The sequence below is a fragment of the Theropithecus gelada genome, chromosome 6 (genome assembly GCF_003255815.1).
Source record: "Theropithecus gelada isolate Dixy chromosome 6, Tgel_1.0, whole genome shotgun sequence".
Taxonomy (NCBI): domain Eukaryota; kingdom Metazoa; phylum Chordata; class Mammalia; order Primates; family Cercopithecidae; genus Theropithecus; species Theropithecus gelada.
This window is the reverse complement of record NC_037673.1, coordinates 112,308,274-112,326,490: the sequence shown is the minus strand read 5'-3', so window position 1 is coordinate 112,326,490 and position 18,217 is coordinate 112,308,274. Positions and strand designations below refer to the sequence as shown.

General features: G+C 37.7%; 1 protein-coding gene across 1 annotated transcript in view; it reads right to left on the bottom strand.

Moving 5' to 3' along the window:
• LVRN (laeverin) overlaps window positions 1-18,217 on the bottom strand; it is a 73,352-nt gene that overhangs the window by 41,916 nt on the left and 13,219 nt on the right. Inside the window, exons 2-3 of the mRNA XM_025388134.1 lie at window positions 3,494-3,636; window positions 2,225-2,364 (exon numbers count right to left, since the gene is read on the bottom strand). Of these exons, the coding sequence (XP_025243919.1) occupies window positions 2,225-2,364; window positions 3,494-3,636 (283 nt within the window). The remainder of the gene's footprint in view (window positions 1-2,224; window positions 2,365-3,493; window positions 3,637-18,217) is intronic.

Below are 18,217 nucleotides of genomic sequence, written 5' to 3'. Positions count from 1 at the left end.
TATTCACCCTGTTGTGAATGCAGTTAATTTAAGAAAGAACGCTCTGCGAAACGTTAGAGAAAATACTAAGGAAACGAAAGAATCACAGTATTTACAGATTTGTGCCCTCCAAGAACATATTCGTCTTACTGTGCTTTTATTTCTGCTTAAAAGTATTTCTAGAATTATGTAAATTCTGAACTACTTACATGTTTCTTATGTTTATTCTCATGCCACACATGAACCACACTTTCCGTTTCACAAAATCTTTATCTGTTACTTAATGAGAAATTTGTAAACGGGTTGGACTCTATTCCAAGTGTTTATTTTTGTTCCTCTGCAGAGTGTGTAACGGACTCATTAACTTTGTAAAGCTGAGCTGTAGCCAAATGTTCACATTCCACTGATAGACTCATGCCAAACTTCAGTGTGCTGGCTAAGAACATGACTTTCTTAGGCATGCTGCATTTCCTTGCTGCTTCTATGGCAGCTGGCATCCTTTCCGGGGTGATCTTTCACCGATAAATAGATATCATCCCTCTACAAGAATTGCTGACTGTGTGGCAGCACTTACCACAACAAGGCACTTGAGATAATGGAAGCCGAGGAATCACCTTTGGTCTGTCATTACCTATGGGAGCCATGGGGCCCATTCCTCCTTGCCAAACTAAAAGCACATGCTTCCAAATCATGCCTGAGCAGATTTAACAATATGAGCCATGCACGTTTAACTTGGCCAGTGTTATATCTGTAGATGAGAAGGATCTACTAGTAATTATTCAATAGGAAAATCAAACTGGAGCCAACAGCTTAGGAAGATAACAAGCTGTCATTTGCATCTAACACAGTATTATTAATTCATTAAGTTAGGAGGAGCTTTGGGAATTGCTCAGCCAACACAATATTATTAATTCATCACTAGGTTAGGAGTTGTAAAGGAGGAGTAGCTTTGAGTGATTCTCCCCTGATGAGGGACTTAGCTCACCCACAGCTTCCTTTTCTCCACATGTCAACGGTGCAAACCTGGAAGATCTAGGGCCCAGGAGAGTATGTTAGCGAGCTACAGGGCCTGATTTTTCTCAGTTCGATGAAGTCTATGTGTCTAGAAAGAACTGGGCCTAAGGCCCACTGTGATAGGGAGTGAACCAGTATATAAAGCACTGCCACTATAACCTCCATATTTTCCTAAAGGATTATTATAAAGGGGGTAATTGGGTGAAAACCAGCTGTTTCAGGACAGAGTGCCAACTTTACACAACTCAGACACAGCGTTGCATGCTCCAGAACTGAAGAATATGGCAGTTCAGCTTCTGGATAGGTATAGGGACAAGCGCGACTTTATTTTAAATGCTAATCCACTATGTAACTTCTGACTAACCTTGAGTCTAAGAGTGCCTCTAAATGTCTACTTAACGTGTTAACTCATTATGTAGAAACACCTATTCATAGTAAGTTTCCTTCAAAACCACCTTTGTTGTTCTGGAAATCATAGGCTGTGATGTGGCCAACTACACATTTCTTCCAGAGCATGTATGCTTTTTCCCGAAGATATAAGCCCTGGGTCTGGGGAATTGCACAGCAAAGATCTACTTGTCTTGCAGCCAGTCAAGACCATGCTTCTGTCTTTAAGTTCCCCTAATAAAACATCCCAAACCAACAAACTAGATTTGTCTGCCTCCTTCCTCAGTCTCTCAGCTCCTTCTGCATTTGGGGGTCGTTTTGTTATATGGCCCTTTCACAGAACAACAGGGATAATATTTTAACCTGCATGCACCATTTCAGCCATAGCAGTTGTTCCTGGCTAGTGTCTGTTTTGATTGGTTGATGCCCAGCCACGCTGGTTGCTAACTGTTTTGAATATCACCCAAGCTTCAAGACTCCATTAACCCTGGGATAAGTACACATCACACACTAAACCCAAACATCAAGGTGCCAGTGCAGCAGTGCTCCCCATTCTCTCCTGTCTTCTGCAAAAGCAGAAACACATGGGGAAGAGGGGGCACAGACCTTGCCTTGAGGAGTGGGTTTAATATGGAGTCTTTCCATGAAAACCTATCCAAAGAATGGCAATAGGAAATGTTATGTCCCATTCTGCAAAGCCACACTAAGAACTTTTACAGGACTTGGGAGAGAGAACTAGGAATCGATTTGGGATATGGAGGCATAACTACTGGATACAGAAAAGAATAGATGAATAATCTGCAGCCAGTACACTCTCCCTTACCAAAGAATCTTCCTCACTCACCTCCTTGCCCCTTTCTGTTCTGTTGACATGGTCATAGTCGCATATAACAAATGCAACTAAGTAAGTTGGCATGTGGGGCGTAGTGGAAAAGGTAGTAACAGTCCATTTGCTTCCATTCACATCTTCTTTTACAGACTGACCTAGAGAAATTTATTTTAGTTCAAATCGCAGCAAATCTAAGCAATAACATGTCTTTGAAATAATTTGTCAAGTCAATTGTCACCCAGCTACTCCTTTCCAGCTATTCCTCATAGTCTAGCAGTTCAGATTTCTCCACCTACTCCTAAGCTATCCAAAACTACATTAGGAAAATCTCAGAACAGCATCTTGGGCCTGAATCAGCATTTCGAATAATATGGGCTTGATTGAGGGCCAAATCCATGAGCACTATAAGCTTAGTCCCCAATCTGCCTCCTTTCTCTCCCACCTAATTCTATTGTTTTCTAGTCCAGCCAATTTCTCACAACACTTAATCTAGAGCTGCCCAGGCCCCATGGTAGGTCAACAAGGTGCAATTCTACTACTCTCAGGTTTCAACTAAGACTTTAGTGGAAGCAATCTGGGGCCTTTAAAGCTGAAATCACAAACTCAAATGCCTACAAGGGCCAGGCACCTGAAGTAAAATGGGTTGGTGTACCCTAATAGGGAGTGGTGAGGATCATCTGAGAAGAGGCTGCAGGAGGCAGCAAACCTCCTGCTGGAGACAGCAAGACTTGTCCACCTGGGAACCTGCCTTTAGATGACAATTGTGGATGCTAAATTCCCTTTCAACTAACTTAAAGCCTCTTCTCAAATGTAACTGATCACTGCCACGTAAGAGCTGTAGGTACAGTGTTGTTAGAACTTCTAAGTTTTCACATTTAAATTTTTATGTAAAATCTCTGGATATTTTAAAGTTGGAAACTGATTTAACAAAAAGAAAAAAAGGCACATGAGCCAAATGAAACACAGCTGTGCACCAGATTCAGTCTAAGCCCACCAGCTTGTTATCACTAATGATCAACAGTTGAAGCCCAAACTAAGAGGCAGACAGACTGCCTATATATAAGAACAGTATAAAATCCGCAGCTTCTAATACGAAAGGAATCAGGATTTACCATCTCTAAGATGTGGATGCTGACACATACCCCAGGTGACTGCTCTACCTAATTATAGTAGACCGTAATTGTAACACACCATGATACACTGCCTGAAAAAGCTACTGGTGTAAATGTGATTACAAAACTTATATACACAGACAGCTAGATATAGACAGAAAGCATTACTTACCTAGCTTTGGCATGTTGGAAAGGGCCACATAACTTGGATGATGAATAATTGTAATATTAAAAGTTGCCTTCAGAGCTGGCTCATCAAAACAAGGGAAAACATACCTGGCAAATGTTGGTTCCAGCTGGGATGCTAACAGGGCCCTGAAATACATTTTGGGGAAATTTTTATTTATTTTTATCTCAACCCAGTGGAATAAAAAAAAGTGTTGAGATGATGGTTTGTAAGTTAGACTGGTGTGTTAGAGGAAATTTCCTCTCAACTTCCTCACTGCCCACCCCATCACACCAACACACTCCAATTATCATGGCACCTTAGAATTCTCCTAAGACCTAAATACAAGCACACTCTTTACTTTTCAACCACAAAATAGTATTTGCTTTATTAAGTCGTAAACCTTTAAAACCTTTTACAAACAGAATAGAAACAAATATAGCAAATATGCAACTCCAGTCTTTTGAGAACCAGGTCTTTATAAAGCTAGGAGTATGTCTTTGAGAATGGTCCGTTGCTTTCATCTTCCACTAAAGTAAAAGTCAGTGGAAGAATGTCTACATTTTTTTCTTTTTCTCACATGCCTCCTCTTCTTGCTAGCTAAAAACTTACAAAAAGTTTCATTTTGGACACCCTTGGGAGTAAACAATATGGGTACATGCTGATTGAACAAAACAACTTTCCATTATATATGGGTAAATGTATCAAACCCCTACTGATTGTTCCTCTATCTCCATGGCAAAATGCAAAGAGTGACATTATCCCACCACACAAAATACAAAGAGTGACATAATCCCACCACACACTGGTGACTCACAGGGAAAAACTTAGGGACAAGAATACCCTGAGCAGACAAGAAGATGTCAGGTATACCCTCTGCTACCACTGCCTGAGTCTGATGACAGCGTAGGTCCCAGCAAACAACTTCCTTCTCAAAACAAACAAACACACACACACACACACACACACACACACACACACAAACCCTGCAGTCTCATTATCCCATTTGTGAAGACTTGTTTACCTGGGAACCTGTCTTTAGATGACAACTGTGGATGCTAAATTCCTTTTTCAACTAAGGTCCTGAGACTTAAAGTCTCTGATACATTTGTTTTTGCATCAGGCCCAATTCTTGAATAAATAAAAGGTGAATTCAACAAACATATCTCAAGAGTGTATGCCATCCATTACTTACCCTTGTGATCCCTCCTTCACCATCATAAGACTGCTGCTCGCATAAAAATTCACACAGCTTTAGGAAGGACACGCAGGACAGTTGGCACATGCAAACACCTCTCAGTCAGCTATTTTGAGGTGTCATAACCTCATTGTATTGACAAAAACAATAATTTATAGTAAGGCCTGTTTGGCTTATTTGCTCTTGCCCACATCATTATATGCTTACTTGCATAGACTGGACGGAGCCCTGTGGGCTCTGACATCAGCTACTTTCACTGCAAGACCGTACTCCACTCCATCTACTACCAACTGAGAAATCCTGGACAGTACATAATCTTGTTAAGTCCCAGTTCCTCCACCTAGAAAATAATGACCCTATTTACCTTGTACTGCTGTTTGAGCTTTTAAATTATTGGTAATTAAATTGACCAATAAATCCCCTTTGAATTCTCCTATATCCCTTCCAATCTCATAAATCATTCTTGATACAGATGAACTATAGAAGAATTCAAAGAGGGATAAGTTACAGGATGGAATGGAGGTTCGGAAATCACTAGTTTCAGATGCATCTTTAAATGTCCCAGGGTTAGGGAAGGTGGGAATGGTTAATGGGTACCAAAAGAAAAACAGAAAGAATGAATAATAACTAGTATTTAATAGCACAACAGGGTGACTAGAGTCAAAATAATTTAATTGTACTTTTAAAATTAACTAGAGTATAATTAGTTTGTCACATAAAGGATAAATGCTTGAGGGGATGGATACCCCATTCTCCATGATGTGATTATTATGCATTCCATGCCTACATCGAAGTATCTCATGTACCCCCACACATATATATAACTACTATTATACCTACAAAAATTCAAAATTGAAAACAAATGTTCTAGGGGCTACCGCTGACCACAGGTTAAACATGAGTTATATTTGTCTCCCCAGTAAATTTGAAACTGCTAGAAATGAGAGGTTATGTATCTTTTTCTTCTGTATGAGTTGACAGAAATCTGGGTTCACAGCAATTGTATAAGTATCTGTTTAGCCGAGAACTAATATAAAATAAAAGCAGCATGATATCAGCATATGCAAAAGAATATAAAGTACTTTGGCAGAGTTTGTTATACTGGCATTTGTTTTATGGTTTTAGTTACTGTCTGTAAGGGGATGGGACAAAGTAGAGAAAATTCAAGCCATTGACAATATAGTGGAAAGGACAGGCATGAACAGGAAATTCAGCCACCTGGGTTCTTGCTTGGAATCTGTAAAGGCTGTTGTGTAACTTTGGGAAAGTTGCTTAATATACCACTTAAATTTTCTATAAAATGTAGATGATCTCTAAGGCCACTCGGAACCCTAAAACTGTGATTCTAAGAGAGATTAAGATATCCAGCAAGATGGAAAAAGAGCCCATGAGTCATCTAAAGTTGGGAGAAACAACCCCCTTCCAGGTTCATGCATGGCCTTCAGGAGGTCTTTGAGCCCTCTGAAATTATAGGATATTTCCTACAACTGGTGGCATATTAAAAAATATATGCTTATGTATTTTTTAAAAGCCAACAAATGCCTATTGTCTTTGTAACAGAAACTATAGGAGGTAAAACTTGATCATACGTTCTCAGCTGCCATGACCTCACAAAGCTTATGAATCTCAAAAAGGCTGCAAGGTGGGGAGCGGAGAGAAAATTAGACTCTTTAAGGAAGTGGGAAACTTTATTTTACAGATTCCAAAAGTGAACCTGGAGCGTAAAAGCAGGTGGAGATGCTAGCTTAAAGAGTCACCACTTTAGCAAATCAAACATCAAGCAAGCATCTTCCAATTCCATGATTCAGGTCTCCAAATAAGTAAAATAAAGTCTCTCAAATTTAATTCAACTATTTCCCTCCCTAGTTTGATGCAAACAAACAAAAAGTTAGGGGAAAATCCCTACAACACACAGTCTCTGGCTCTCAACCTTAACTGCAGAAGTCAGGTCTAACCAGCAGCACATATGATCTAATTATGCCACCTCTGGGAACCTCACAGTGGTGTTTCCTTCCCTTTTCTCTGTGCTTTGGACTCAAGCAACCCTCTAAAGATATTCTGACCTCAGAAAATAGAACCATCCACCAGCCTCTCCTCCCTTCAAATCTCACTGAAACATGCTATTATGGTGTCCATTAAGTCTGTGTTTAGAATTGTCAGCTGGTGAGGGAGTTAATTTTGGAGAATTTGTCTCCTTGTGGGTCAGTATTGCAGAGCAAATTTACTGCCCTCTTGTCTAGAAAGAGAATCATGGACTCACTGTTTTCTCGTGCTGGAAGTGGATCATGGACTCACTGGTTTCTTTGTAGTCAAGAACCACATGACACCCTTGGAGAATAAATCTACTACCACATTAAAAAAATCTACTACATCCATTCAGTAAGCTATTTCATTCCAAATTATTTTATGAACTTTGTATGCCTACAGCTCCAGTTAACAGGTGCTGAATAGCATAGTTGGACAAGTGTTAAATAAAACTCTTAGGAAAGTTGTCCTCCCACACAGTTTTTTTTTACACAATAACACACTCAGAAATCAAAATGTTTAGTAGAGCCAGATGTTACACTTACTGGACTGTGTAACATCCAGTGAACCACATCCATGTGGTTCAAGGGTTGGCTTAGGAATCATGTTCGTTTATTACTTGTGTAATAGAATCTGAAAACTGAAGTTTTCACCAGGCAACAAAACATAATAGATGTAAAATTCCACAGAAAGGTGCCAAAAGATGTTATGAAGATTTTCAAAATAAATAGCCTTGAGAACCTGGGTTTTCCTGTTGGGCTTCTCAGCTACATGAGCGCCACAGAAGAAGGGTCAGAGAATGGAGACAAAAGAGATCATAGAAGATATCTCTTGATGGATGGGAGGGGTAAGCATTATTTTGCCAAGCTTTCCATGCTCTCAGGGAGTGGGGAGGAGGGGCAACCTTCTAACTGGGCTTGGAGGAGACAATCCCTCAGAGAGCAGTGAAAGTGTTTCCTCAGGCTGAGAGGCTTAGAAGCCCAACTTACTTTTGAGAAAGATGAAGTTGACAGTATGGCCAAGGTCTAACTCCTACCAGGTGGGGATCTAAAAGGCATGAGAATGGCTGACTTCTTTGGAGTGCTGCTGCCCTGGGACTCATGCCAGTCTCAGGCCAGGGATGCATGAGTGTTCCTTGCAAGAGCTGTGTCCCCTACCACACAAAGTGAGCCAGTATGGGGACTGTCTTGGGTTAGTCCAATAGAGCCACCTGGAGGAGTCTGGAGGAGCTTTGAGATATGCTGCTCGGTGTCTATGGGCTAAGGAAGAAGTCATGATGACTATCAGAACAAAGAAATAGGAGAAGTTGCTGAGTCAAGGAAGTTGTAGGAAAAAAGAGGGAAAACAATGAATAATCCAGGAAAATGACATCTCAAGGGGAAAATGCATCTGTAAGACCAGAATGAGAAAAAATGACAACAGTGCCAGCTCAAGTAAGAAGTCCTATGCATCACCTCTCCCTGTCACCCCAGCCGCATGGACCCCCATGGAATCAAAATAGCAGCTATCAAGACAGGCAAAGAACAGTAGAAACATGAGGTAAAGAAAAGAAGGACTACCACCCTCTACCTTACTGCAGACTTCCATCCTAAAAACCAGCCCAAGAGTAGGGAGTGGAGAATGGGAGAAAATGGAGGTAGAGGAGAAGGAGGTTTAATAGTAAATTAAGTTTGAAGGTTTGAATATTACACAGAACTAGATTTTCTAATTTTCACATCTAACTTATTTGTGACTTAGCTACTGTAGATCACCTGTCACCTAAGAATAAGCAGGAACTTATAGGCTGCTGGGGTCCTCATGCAGAGCAGAAAAGTTACCCCATGGACTAAATTTCCCACTGTAAAACGACAACAGAAAAACAAAGTTGTGTTTTTACTATTCTATAAGCTGTGCTTTTTCAATATGCTAGCTATACCCATTTTCAAAAGACACAGGATCTGAATCTTTGCTGTGCAAAACCACCTCCCAGAGAGAACTGCTCAGCCACATGAAATATGTGGGTTTGACACTTTTATAGGATAATGAAATGACATTTTCCTCTGTGACATCAGCATCATGTGTCTGGCACTTGAGGTCTCCAACCTTGTTTTGAGACTTACAAATTCTTTTGCTAATACTGCTCAAATTTCTCTCTTGTATGTCATACCCTAATCACCATGCCAGATTTCCTAGCATAAACTGCAACTGCAAGGAAGTCTTTCTATTCTCTGTTCACTCTGTCTATACCTGCACAAATTTATTGATTTTAATCATGCTGCTTTCACCTTTATTTGGCACCACAAAATATCCTAATTTTCACCAACTATTTCACACTTTCCTTATTTGATCTTGATCTATTTTCATTTCTTTAAATATTTTTCAGTTCCTTCTTTTCTTTAATCAAGGGAATGCTAGACTCAAAAATGCAAGAAGTATTCTGGAAATCTTTGAACAAAAATGGGATTATATGAGTTCTCTTACTAAATTTCAAAAGTGAAGAGACCTTAAAGGGTCCCACTATCTTAATTTACAGATGTGAAAACTGACTCCCCACGAGTTTATGCAACTGATTAGACAGCCAGCAAGCGCACAGTGGTACCAGAATCAAGGCTCCAGCTCCCAAGCCTGGGGTCCTTTCCAATGCATTGCCTGCTTTGAAGTACATAATGTAATAATACTAAAACTAAACTAAGATGTCATGAAGATGACTAGAGATTAACTTTATAATTAATAGCATTCCCAAATCTAAAGATAATGAGACTTCTGTTTGCCACCACAAGGGAGTAACATAGGCTCAAATCAGCCTTCTGCTGAAAACAGTTTTAAAACCTGACAAAATATATAAAACAACTATTTCAGACATAAGATAACCAGAAGCACAGGACTGTGATCCTCAAGAGAAGAGAAACAAACAAGGCAAAGGCTCCAATTACCCTGTTTTTCTGCCTTGAAGCAGTTTCTAAACTGCAGCACAGGAAACAGAAACTGAAACAATTCAGTAGTCTCACTGAGTTGAAGAGACAGACGTTAGAGTTCAGGGACACCTAGACAGCTAGAATTTGCAGAGTAGAGTATAAGAGAAGAGGTAACTATGCAGAGAAAGACTTCCAGAAATCTGCATAGGATTCCCCTCAAATCTTTGGTCAAATATTAATCATCATGAGGTCAGGCAAAGAGAAGCTGTTGGGGAAAGAATACGTACCAGGGAAGGGTAAGCTGAACACTTCCCAGAGTTCACATACTGTTTGGAGTTGGTGGAATTTTCTCAAGCCAGAGTATTGAAATCTTCAGAATATATAGATTATTCAACAGAGGGAGTCCAGATGGGTGATGCCTGAGTAGTGACCTAAAGTAGCCCTAGAGTAAAGTCTTCTTTAGAGTCATTCTCAAAGAGCTTAAAAACACGGCTCAAGAGAATCAAACAAGGATCAACAGGATCACCAAGTAACTTCAGTTACTATACAAAAGGGCCAGCATTCTCTAAGCAATATAACCAAATCCAGCATTCAACAACATAAAAGTTTAAATGTCAGGCATTCGATAAAAAATGAGAAAATACCCAAACATTTGGAAAGCAAATAATGCAGTTCTAAAAACACAGGAGTCAAAGATGAAATCAAAATGGAAATTAGAAAGTATTCTGAACTACCAAAAAAAAAAAAAAAGAAACAACATAACATCATTTGTGGCATGGCATTAAAGCAATAGTTAGGGGGGAAATTTATCATATTAAATGCCTATATGAGAAATAAAAGGGTATTAAAGTAATGAGTTTGTGTCAACCATAATACAGAACAAGTAAAAATAAAGGCCAAAGTAAGAAGAAAGGGGATAATAAAGATCAAAATATAAATCATTGAAATAAAAAAACATCAAATCAATAGAGAAAATCAATGAAGCCAAAAACTGATTCTACAAGAAGATTAGTAAAATAGATACATCTTGACACAAGTCCTACAACAGCACTGTCAGGTAGTGCAGAGCTGGTCAGATGCACTTACTCTCATCTAACCAAAAAGTAGGAGCCAATGCCATTACCTGGGTTGTTGCTACCTGGTGAAGCTCAACAGTATCCTGAGCACCAGAGAGGAGGTTGGCAGAGGAACTGAATCAAAGAGGTTGTGAAGGATATAGGGGTGGCAGAAGTGGCACCGAAGAGACCCCTCTATATCCCTGGAGGCTGTAGCCATTAGTCACTGGGAGCCACTGCTCTGTTTCAGATTGAAGAACGACTTAGTTGGTGCAGTGATCAGTCATGGTGGGTCAAAAATGAAGGATAGCCAAAGCACAACAAACATCAAAATCCAAATAATAAAAGGACATCTGGAATCATTAGTCAACATTTTTGGCAGCAAGGCGTTGCAAACAAAAGCAAAAGTAGTAATAGATAAATGTGTTTTTTAAAAAAGCAAATTACAATTCAGAACGCAGAATTGATTTATCACCAATTGAGAAAACCTTTTACAAAGAGTCAACAACAAGTTCAATGTCCCAAGTGCAAGTAGACAACTGGAGGAAGGAAAGTTTTAATATAGTGTGTGATGACTTGAAAAATGATAAGAAACGTCCTATCCCCAATTCTACTTGCACATTTGATGATGCCTTTCAATGTTATTCTGAAGTTATGGAAAACATTAAAAAGGCAGGTTTTCAAAAACCAACACCTATTCAGTCACAGACATGGCCAATTGCTCTGCAAGGAAAAGATCTGAGAGTGGTATCCCAAACTAGGACGGGAAAGACATTATGCTATTTAATGCCTGGATATATTCATCTGGACTTCCAACACATAGAGGAAAAAGGAATAGACCTGCATGTTAGTCCTTATGCCTACTCAGGAGCTAACTCTTTAAGTGGAAGCTGAGTGATGCAATAACAGTTTAGAAGTATTTGTGTATATGGTGGTGGAGATGGAGACAAAGAAATAGAAGACCTTAGGAAAGGTGTTGATATCATAATTGCAACTCCCAAAAGACTGAATGATCTGCAAATGAATAACTTTGTCAGCCTGCGAAGCATAACCTACTTGATTTTAGACGAAGCAGACAAGATGCTGGACATGGGGTTTGAACCCAAGACAATGAAGATTTTGTTAGATGTGCACCCAGATAGGCAGAATATTATGACCAGGCAACTTGGTCATATTCAGTTCATTGACTCATACAATCTTATTTGAAAGAGCCCATGCTTGTCTGTGCTGGTACACTGGATCTGGTTGCCATAAGTTTAGTGAAGCAAATATAATGATCACCACAGAGGAAGAAAAATGAATTTATATCTAAAGTTTTCTAGACAGTATTTCACCCAGAGACAAAGTGATTGTCTTCATTTCCCAAAAGGCAGTTGCAGATCATTTATCAAGTGACCTAATACTTGGAAATATATCAGTAGAGTCTCTGCATGGTGATAGAGAACAGAGAGATTGGTTGGGAGAGAGCATTGGAGAATTTTAAAATAGGTCAAGTGAACATTAATTGCTACTGACATAGCCTCCTGAGGTCTTGATGTCCATGATATTACAGATATATATAATTACAATTTTCCATGGAACACTGAAGAATATGTACACTAAATAGGGTGCACAGGAAGAGCCGGAAGGACTGGAGTGTCAATTACACCTGTGACTAGAAATGATTTGAGGGTTGCCACCCAATTGATTAATATTTTAGAAACAGCAAACCAGAATGTTCCAAAGGAGTTAGCATCAATGGCTGAGAGACACGAGGCACATCAACAACTAAAAAGGACATGGGAAGACTTCAAGGAAGGCCCAAGAAGTTTTATTAAGATCTTTTGTTGAAAAGTGTTACTAGCTTACCAGATGTAAAACTTTAATAACACATATACCTTCAAATGCCTGCTTTCTTAAACTAGGCTTCATTAGTGTTTATACTGCAATCGGTATTACCTCTAAGAGTTTTTAACATAATAAATTGTTAGGTGTTACTCTTTTACTACTACCTAAAGTCTAGTGAATGTATCTTTAGAGTTGGTAGGTGTATAGATTGGTATAACCTCCTATGAACAACTTGGTAATGTATAAATTACAAATACATAGGCCTTTTGATCTGGCAATTTCTTTTCTATGAATGCATTCTATAAGTATGTCTAAAATATTTGTATATCAAAAGACTAACTGAAATGTCTAGAAAGGGACTAGATGAAGTGTTAAAAGCAAAGAACTTTCTACTATGATGGTGGACTGAGTTAAAACAGGAAACTTTACCTCCTACTTCAAACTCAACAGAAATGCTAGATGAAGTATTTTTGAAAAAGGTGTTCCCAAAGCTGGGTTATGAATGGGGGCTTATTATATTCTGTATATGTTTAAAGAATTTTCCATAATAAAAAGTCCATATTTACCAGCCTGAAAAAAGATAAATCTCAAGGCAGACCAAATAAAATTATTGAATATTAGAAGCAGAAGAAACCTATGAAAACTGAAGAAACTGGTTAGACAACTAGTAAGTGTTAGAGTGGTACTAGATAAGGGCTCCAGCTCCCAAAGAGAGAAGACACAAATTTCCAATATCAGGAATAAAAGAGGTGATGTCACTACAGAGTTTATAGATGTTTAAAATAATAAGGAAATATTTTGAACGATTTTGTACTTACACATTTGGCAACTTTGATTAAATGGATGAGTTCCTAGAAAGAGACAAACTACCTTAGTATACTAATGAAGAAATAGATAACCTAAATAGCCCTGTATCTATTAAATAAATTTAACTTATAGTTAAGGACCATCCCACAAAGAATTTCCAGGCCCAGGTAGCCTCATGCGTTACATTCAATCAGATGGTTAAGGAAGAAATATTACCAATTTTATATAAATCCTTTCTGAAAATCAAGGAAAAGGGAGTACTTCTGGATGCAATATTTGAAGCCAGTGTTACTTTGACATCAAAATCGGACAAATACATTGCAAGAAAACTACAACTACAAGTCAATAAGTCTCATGAACATAGAGCAAAAATTCTAAGCAAAATTTTAGCAAATCAAATCTAATAATATATAAAAAGGCTAATGCATCAAGAACAACTGGAATTTATTTCAAGAATTCAAGGTAGACTGGGTGCAGTGGCTCATGCCTGTAATTCCAACACTTTGGGAGGCCAAGGGAGATGGATTGCTTGAGCTCAGGAGTTTGAGACCAGCCAGGGCAACATGGCAAAACCCTATCCCTACTAAAAATACAAAAAATTAGGTAGGCATGGCAGCATGTGCCTGTAGTCTCAGCTACTCAGGAGGCCGAGGTAGGAGAATCACCTGAGCCCTGGAAGTCAAGGCTGCAGTGAGCTGTGATTGCACCACCGCACTCCAGCCTGGGTACCAGAAGTGAGACACTGAAAAAAAAAAAAAAAAAAATGGAAGGCTAGTTTATCATTAGAAAATCAAATTAATTTACCATATTAACAAATTAAGTAATAAAAACTATATAATTATCTCAAAAGATGCAGAATACAAATTTGAAAAAATATGACATCCATTCCTGATGACAGCTCTCAGAAAATTATAAATAAAAGGAAATGTTCTCAACCTAATGAAAAGAATCTACCAAAAAAAAAAACCTTACAGGAAAAATCATAATTAATAATTAATGGTGGAAGACTGAATGCTTTCACCCTACAATAAGAAATGAGACTAGAATATCTTTAATTAGTTTTTCTATTCAACACTGTATTAGAGGCTCTAGACATTGAAATAAGGCAAGAAAAATAAATAAAAGGCATCAAAACTAAATAGAAGTAAAACTGTCTTTATTCAAGACAGTATGACAACGTACATAGAGAATTTAATGGAAAATTAAAAGCTTTTTTTAAAATAAAAAGATGCTAAATGAAGAAGTGATTTAGCAAAGTTGTAGCATACAAGATCAATAAGCAAAAATTAATTAGCAACAAACAATTAGAAATTGGAATTCTTAAAAATATCATTAACAATAGATATTTAAAATATAAAATATCTAGGAATGAATCTGACAAAATATGTGCAAGATATATACAGTAAAAAATATAAAACCTGAATTCATAAAATAGTTATGAACCTATTTTTCAGTTGTGGTTTGTCTTTGTATTCTTTTAACAGTGTCTTTCAAAGAGCAGAAGATTTACATTTTAATGAAGCTCAGTTTATCAATGTTTGCTTATATATATCAAGCTTTTGATGTTGTATCTATGAAAACATTGTCTATCCCAAGCTCATACAAATTTTCATCTGAATTAATAAAAATACTTGAATTTACAACTGAATTCATAAAAAGACTTATTCATGAATATTCCTGGAAACTTTATTTGTAAAAGCTCAAAACTGAGTAAAGAAGACCTAAATAAGTAGAGAGATATACCATATTTATGGGTTAGAAGATTCAATATTTTTAACATTTGAATTCTCCTCAAATTTTTCTATAGAGTCAACATAATCTCAGTCAAGATCCCAGCAGGTGCTTTTTTTTCTTTATTTAATAGATATTAACAAGCTAATTCTAAAATTAATATGGAAATGCAAAGGACCTAGAATATCGTAAATAACTGGAAAAAAGTTGGTAGATGAATAACACCTAGTTTCAAGATTTATTATAAAGCTACAGTAATCAAGACAATACAGAATTGGCATAAAAATACACAAATAGATCAATAGAACAGGCTAGATAATCAAAAAATATACCATATATATGAGAAAAACTGACTTTTTTTACAAAAGTACAGACACAACTCAGTACAGATAGCATAGACTTTTTAACAAATGGCAGTGGTACAGTTCAATGCCCATATGCAAATAACTCTTTAATCCATACCTCACACCATATGCAAAAATTAACTCAAAATGGATCATACATCTAACTATAAAACTTCTGAAAGAAGGCATAGAAGAAAATTTGTATGAGCTTGGGATAGACAATGTTTTCATAGATACAACACCAAAAGCCTGATATATATATATAAGGAAACATTGATAAACTGAACTTCATTAAAATGTAAAACTTCTGCTGTTTGAAAGACACTATTAAAAAAATACAAAGACAAGCCACAACTGAAAAATTATTTGCAAATCATGTATTTGAGAAGAGATCCTCTCTAAATTCAACAGTAAGAAAATAAACAGCGCAAGAGAAAAATGGACTGAAGATTTTATCAGACATTTTGCTAAAATACATGGATGACAAATAGTTACAGGAAGTGATGCACAACATTTTTAGTCATTAGGAAAATATAAATTAAAACCGTAATAAAGAACACTATACACCTATTAGAATGGCTAAAATGAAAAAATCTGGCAATACCAAGTGCTGATAAGGATTTGGAACAACTAGAATTCTCCCATATGTTGATAAAAATTTTAAATGACCAAATTTCTTGGAAAACAGTTTTGCATTTTCTTAAAAAACTAAATATTCATATGATTTAACCACTCCACTCTTAGGTATTTACTCAAGAAAAATGAATTCATAAAAAGACTTGTATATGAGTATTCCTGGAAGCTTTATTTGTAAACAGCTCAAAACTGAAAACAACCAAAATGTCTTGGTAATTTGTTGGATAAACAAATTGTGTTATATCAATATAATGAAATGCTATCAGTAATACAAAAGAACTGACACACACAAAAAGAATGTACTTCAGATGGGCGTGGTGGCTCACTCCTGTAACCCCAGCCCTTTGGGAGGCCAAGGCGAGTGGATCACAAGGTCAGAAGAGCGAGGTCATCTTGGCCAACATGGTGAAACCCCATCTCTACTGAAATACAAAAAAAAAAAAAATTAGCCAGGTGTGGTGGTGTGCACCTGTAATCCCAGCTACTTGGGAGGCTGAGGCAGGGGAATCACTTGAACCCATGAGGCGGAGGTTGCAGTGAGCTGAGATTGCGCCACTGTACTCCATCCTGGCGACAGAGCAAGACTGTTTAAAAGAAAAAAAAAAGAATGTATTTCAAAGTAATTCTGCTGAACGAAAGAAGTTAGACATGAGAGTACATATTGTATGATTCTATTCATATAAAACACTACAAAATGCAAATTAATCTACAGAAAGCAGATCCATAGTTGCCTGAAGATAAGAAGGTTATAGTGATGTAGAAAGGAGAGATTATAAAGAGCAGAAGAAACTTTTGGACATGATGAATATGTTTATTAATGTTGATTGTAGTGGTGGTTTCACCAGCACATATGTATACATATGCCAAAACTTACCAAGTTTTACACTTTAAATATGTGCAGTATATTGTATGTCAGTTATACTTTAATAAAGCTGTTTTAAAAATCACTAGAAATACAAAGCAGCAAGAAAATGTGCATGATAACCCAGGAAAAAGAAGTCAATAGAAACAAAACAAAAAATGACAGAGATGCTAAACTTAGCAGCTAAGAACATTAAAACAGCTATTATAAATATGTCTAATATGCTCAAGGATAATGGTATGAAAGATGGTATGAAAGATATAAGAATGTAGAAATGTTAAAGATAAAAATTGCAGTATCTTTTTCTTTTTTTTTGAGATGGAGTCTCGCTCTGTTGCCCAGGCCGGAGTGCAGTGGCATGATCTCAGTTCACTGCAATCTCTGCCTCCCAAGTTCAAGTGATTCTCCTGCCTCAGTCTCCTGAGTAGCTGGGACTACAGGTAAATGCCACCACACCTGGCTAATTTTTTGTCTTATTTTTAGTAGAGACGGGGTTTCACTGTGTTAGCCAGGCCTCGATCTCCTGACCTCATGATCCACCTGCCTCAGCCTCCCAAAGTGCTGGGATTACAGGCGTGAGCCACCATACCAGGCCAAAAATTACAATATCTTAAATGACAATTTCACTGGATGAGACTAAAAGCAAACTAAACACTGCAGATGAAAATAATTAATGAAATTGAAGACAGAACAATGGGAACTATCCAAAATCAAACACACAGAGAAAACATACTAAAAAACAATGAAAAGAACCTCAGGACGTGCCTGTAATGTCAGGCAGCCTAACAGGTAATCGAAGTCCCAGAATAAGAGGAGAAAAAAAGTACGAAACAGGAAAAAAATTAATAATGGTTGAAAGTTTTTCCAAATGTGAAGAAAACCTTAAATTCGCAGATACAAGAAGCTCAGTGAACCCCAAAACAGGATAAACCAGGGCTCTCTTATTTCCTTAAGACATGAGAACTAAGACACTTCCTCCTGTACACAAAGGCTATATTGAGAAAGGGGAAAGAAAGAGGCCTCTTGAAAGGGGAAGACTTTGAATTCATCAGATGGTGTGACTTGTGAACCATTGCTTCATAATAGTCAAGGCTTAGTGCTTTCCATTGATGATGGGGCCCTCATCTGGGCTACTGCTTGAATGGCCAGGTCTCTGAGCCTGGTTGTAATTCCTTTCCAAGTCACATCTTGGATAACCAGTCACACTCTATAGAACTTTCCTCCATGGGACTTTGTTTAACTGCATATCCCAGCTTGGCCTCCTTCGTTTCTCAGTCGCGCTTGCCCATTCTCCAGCTGATTTTTCCTGGGAATACTTACTGAAAAATTACTTCCGTAGAAAAATTTGTCT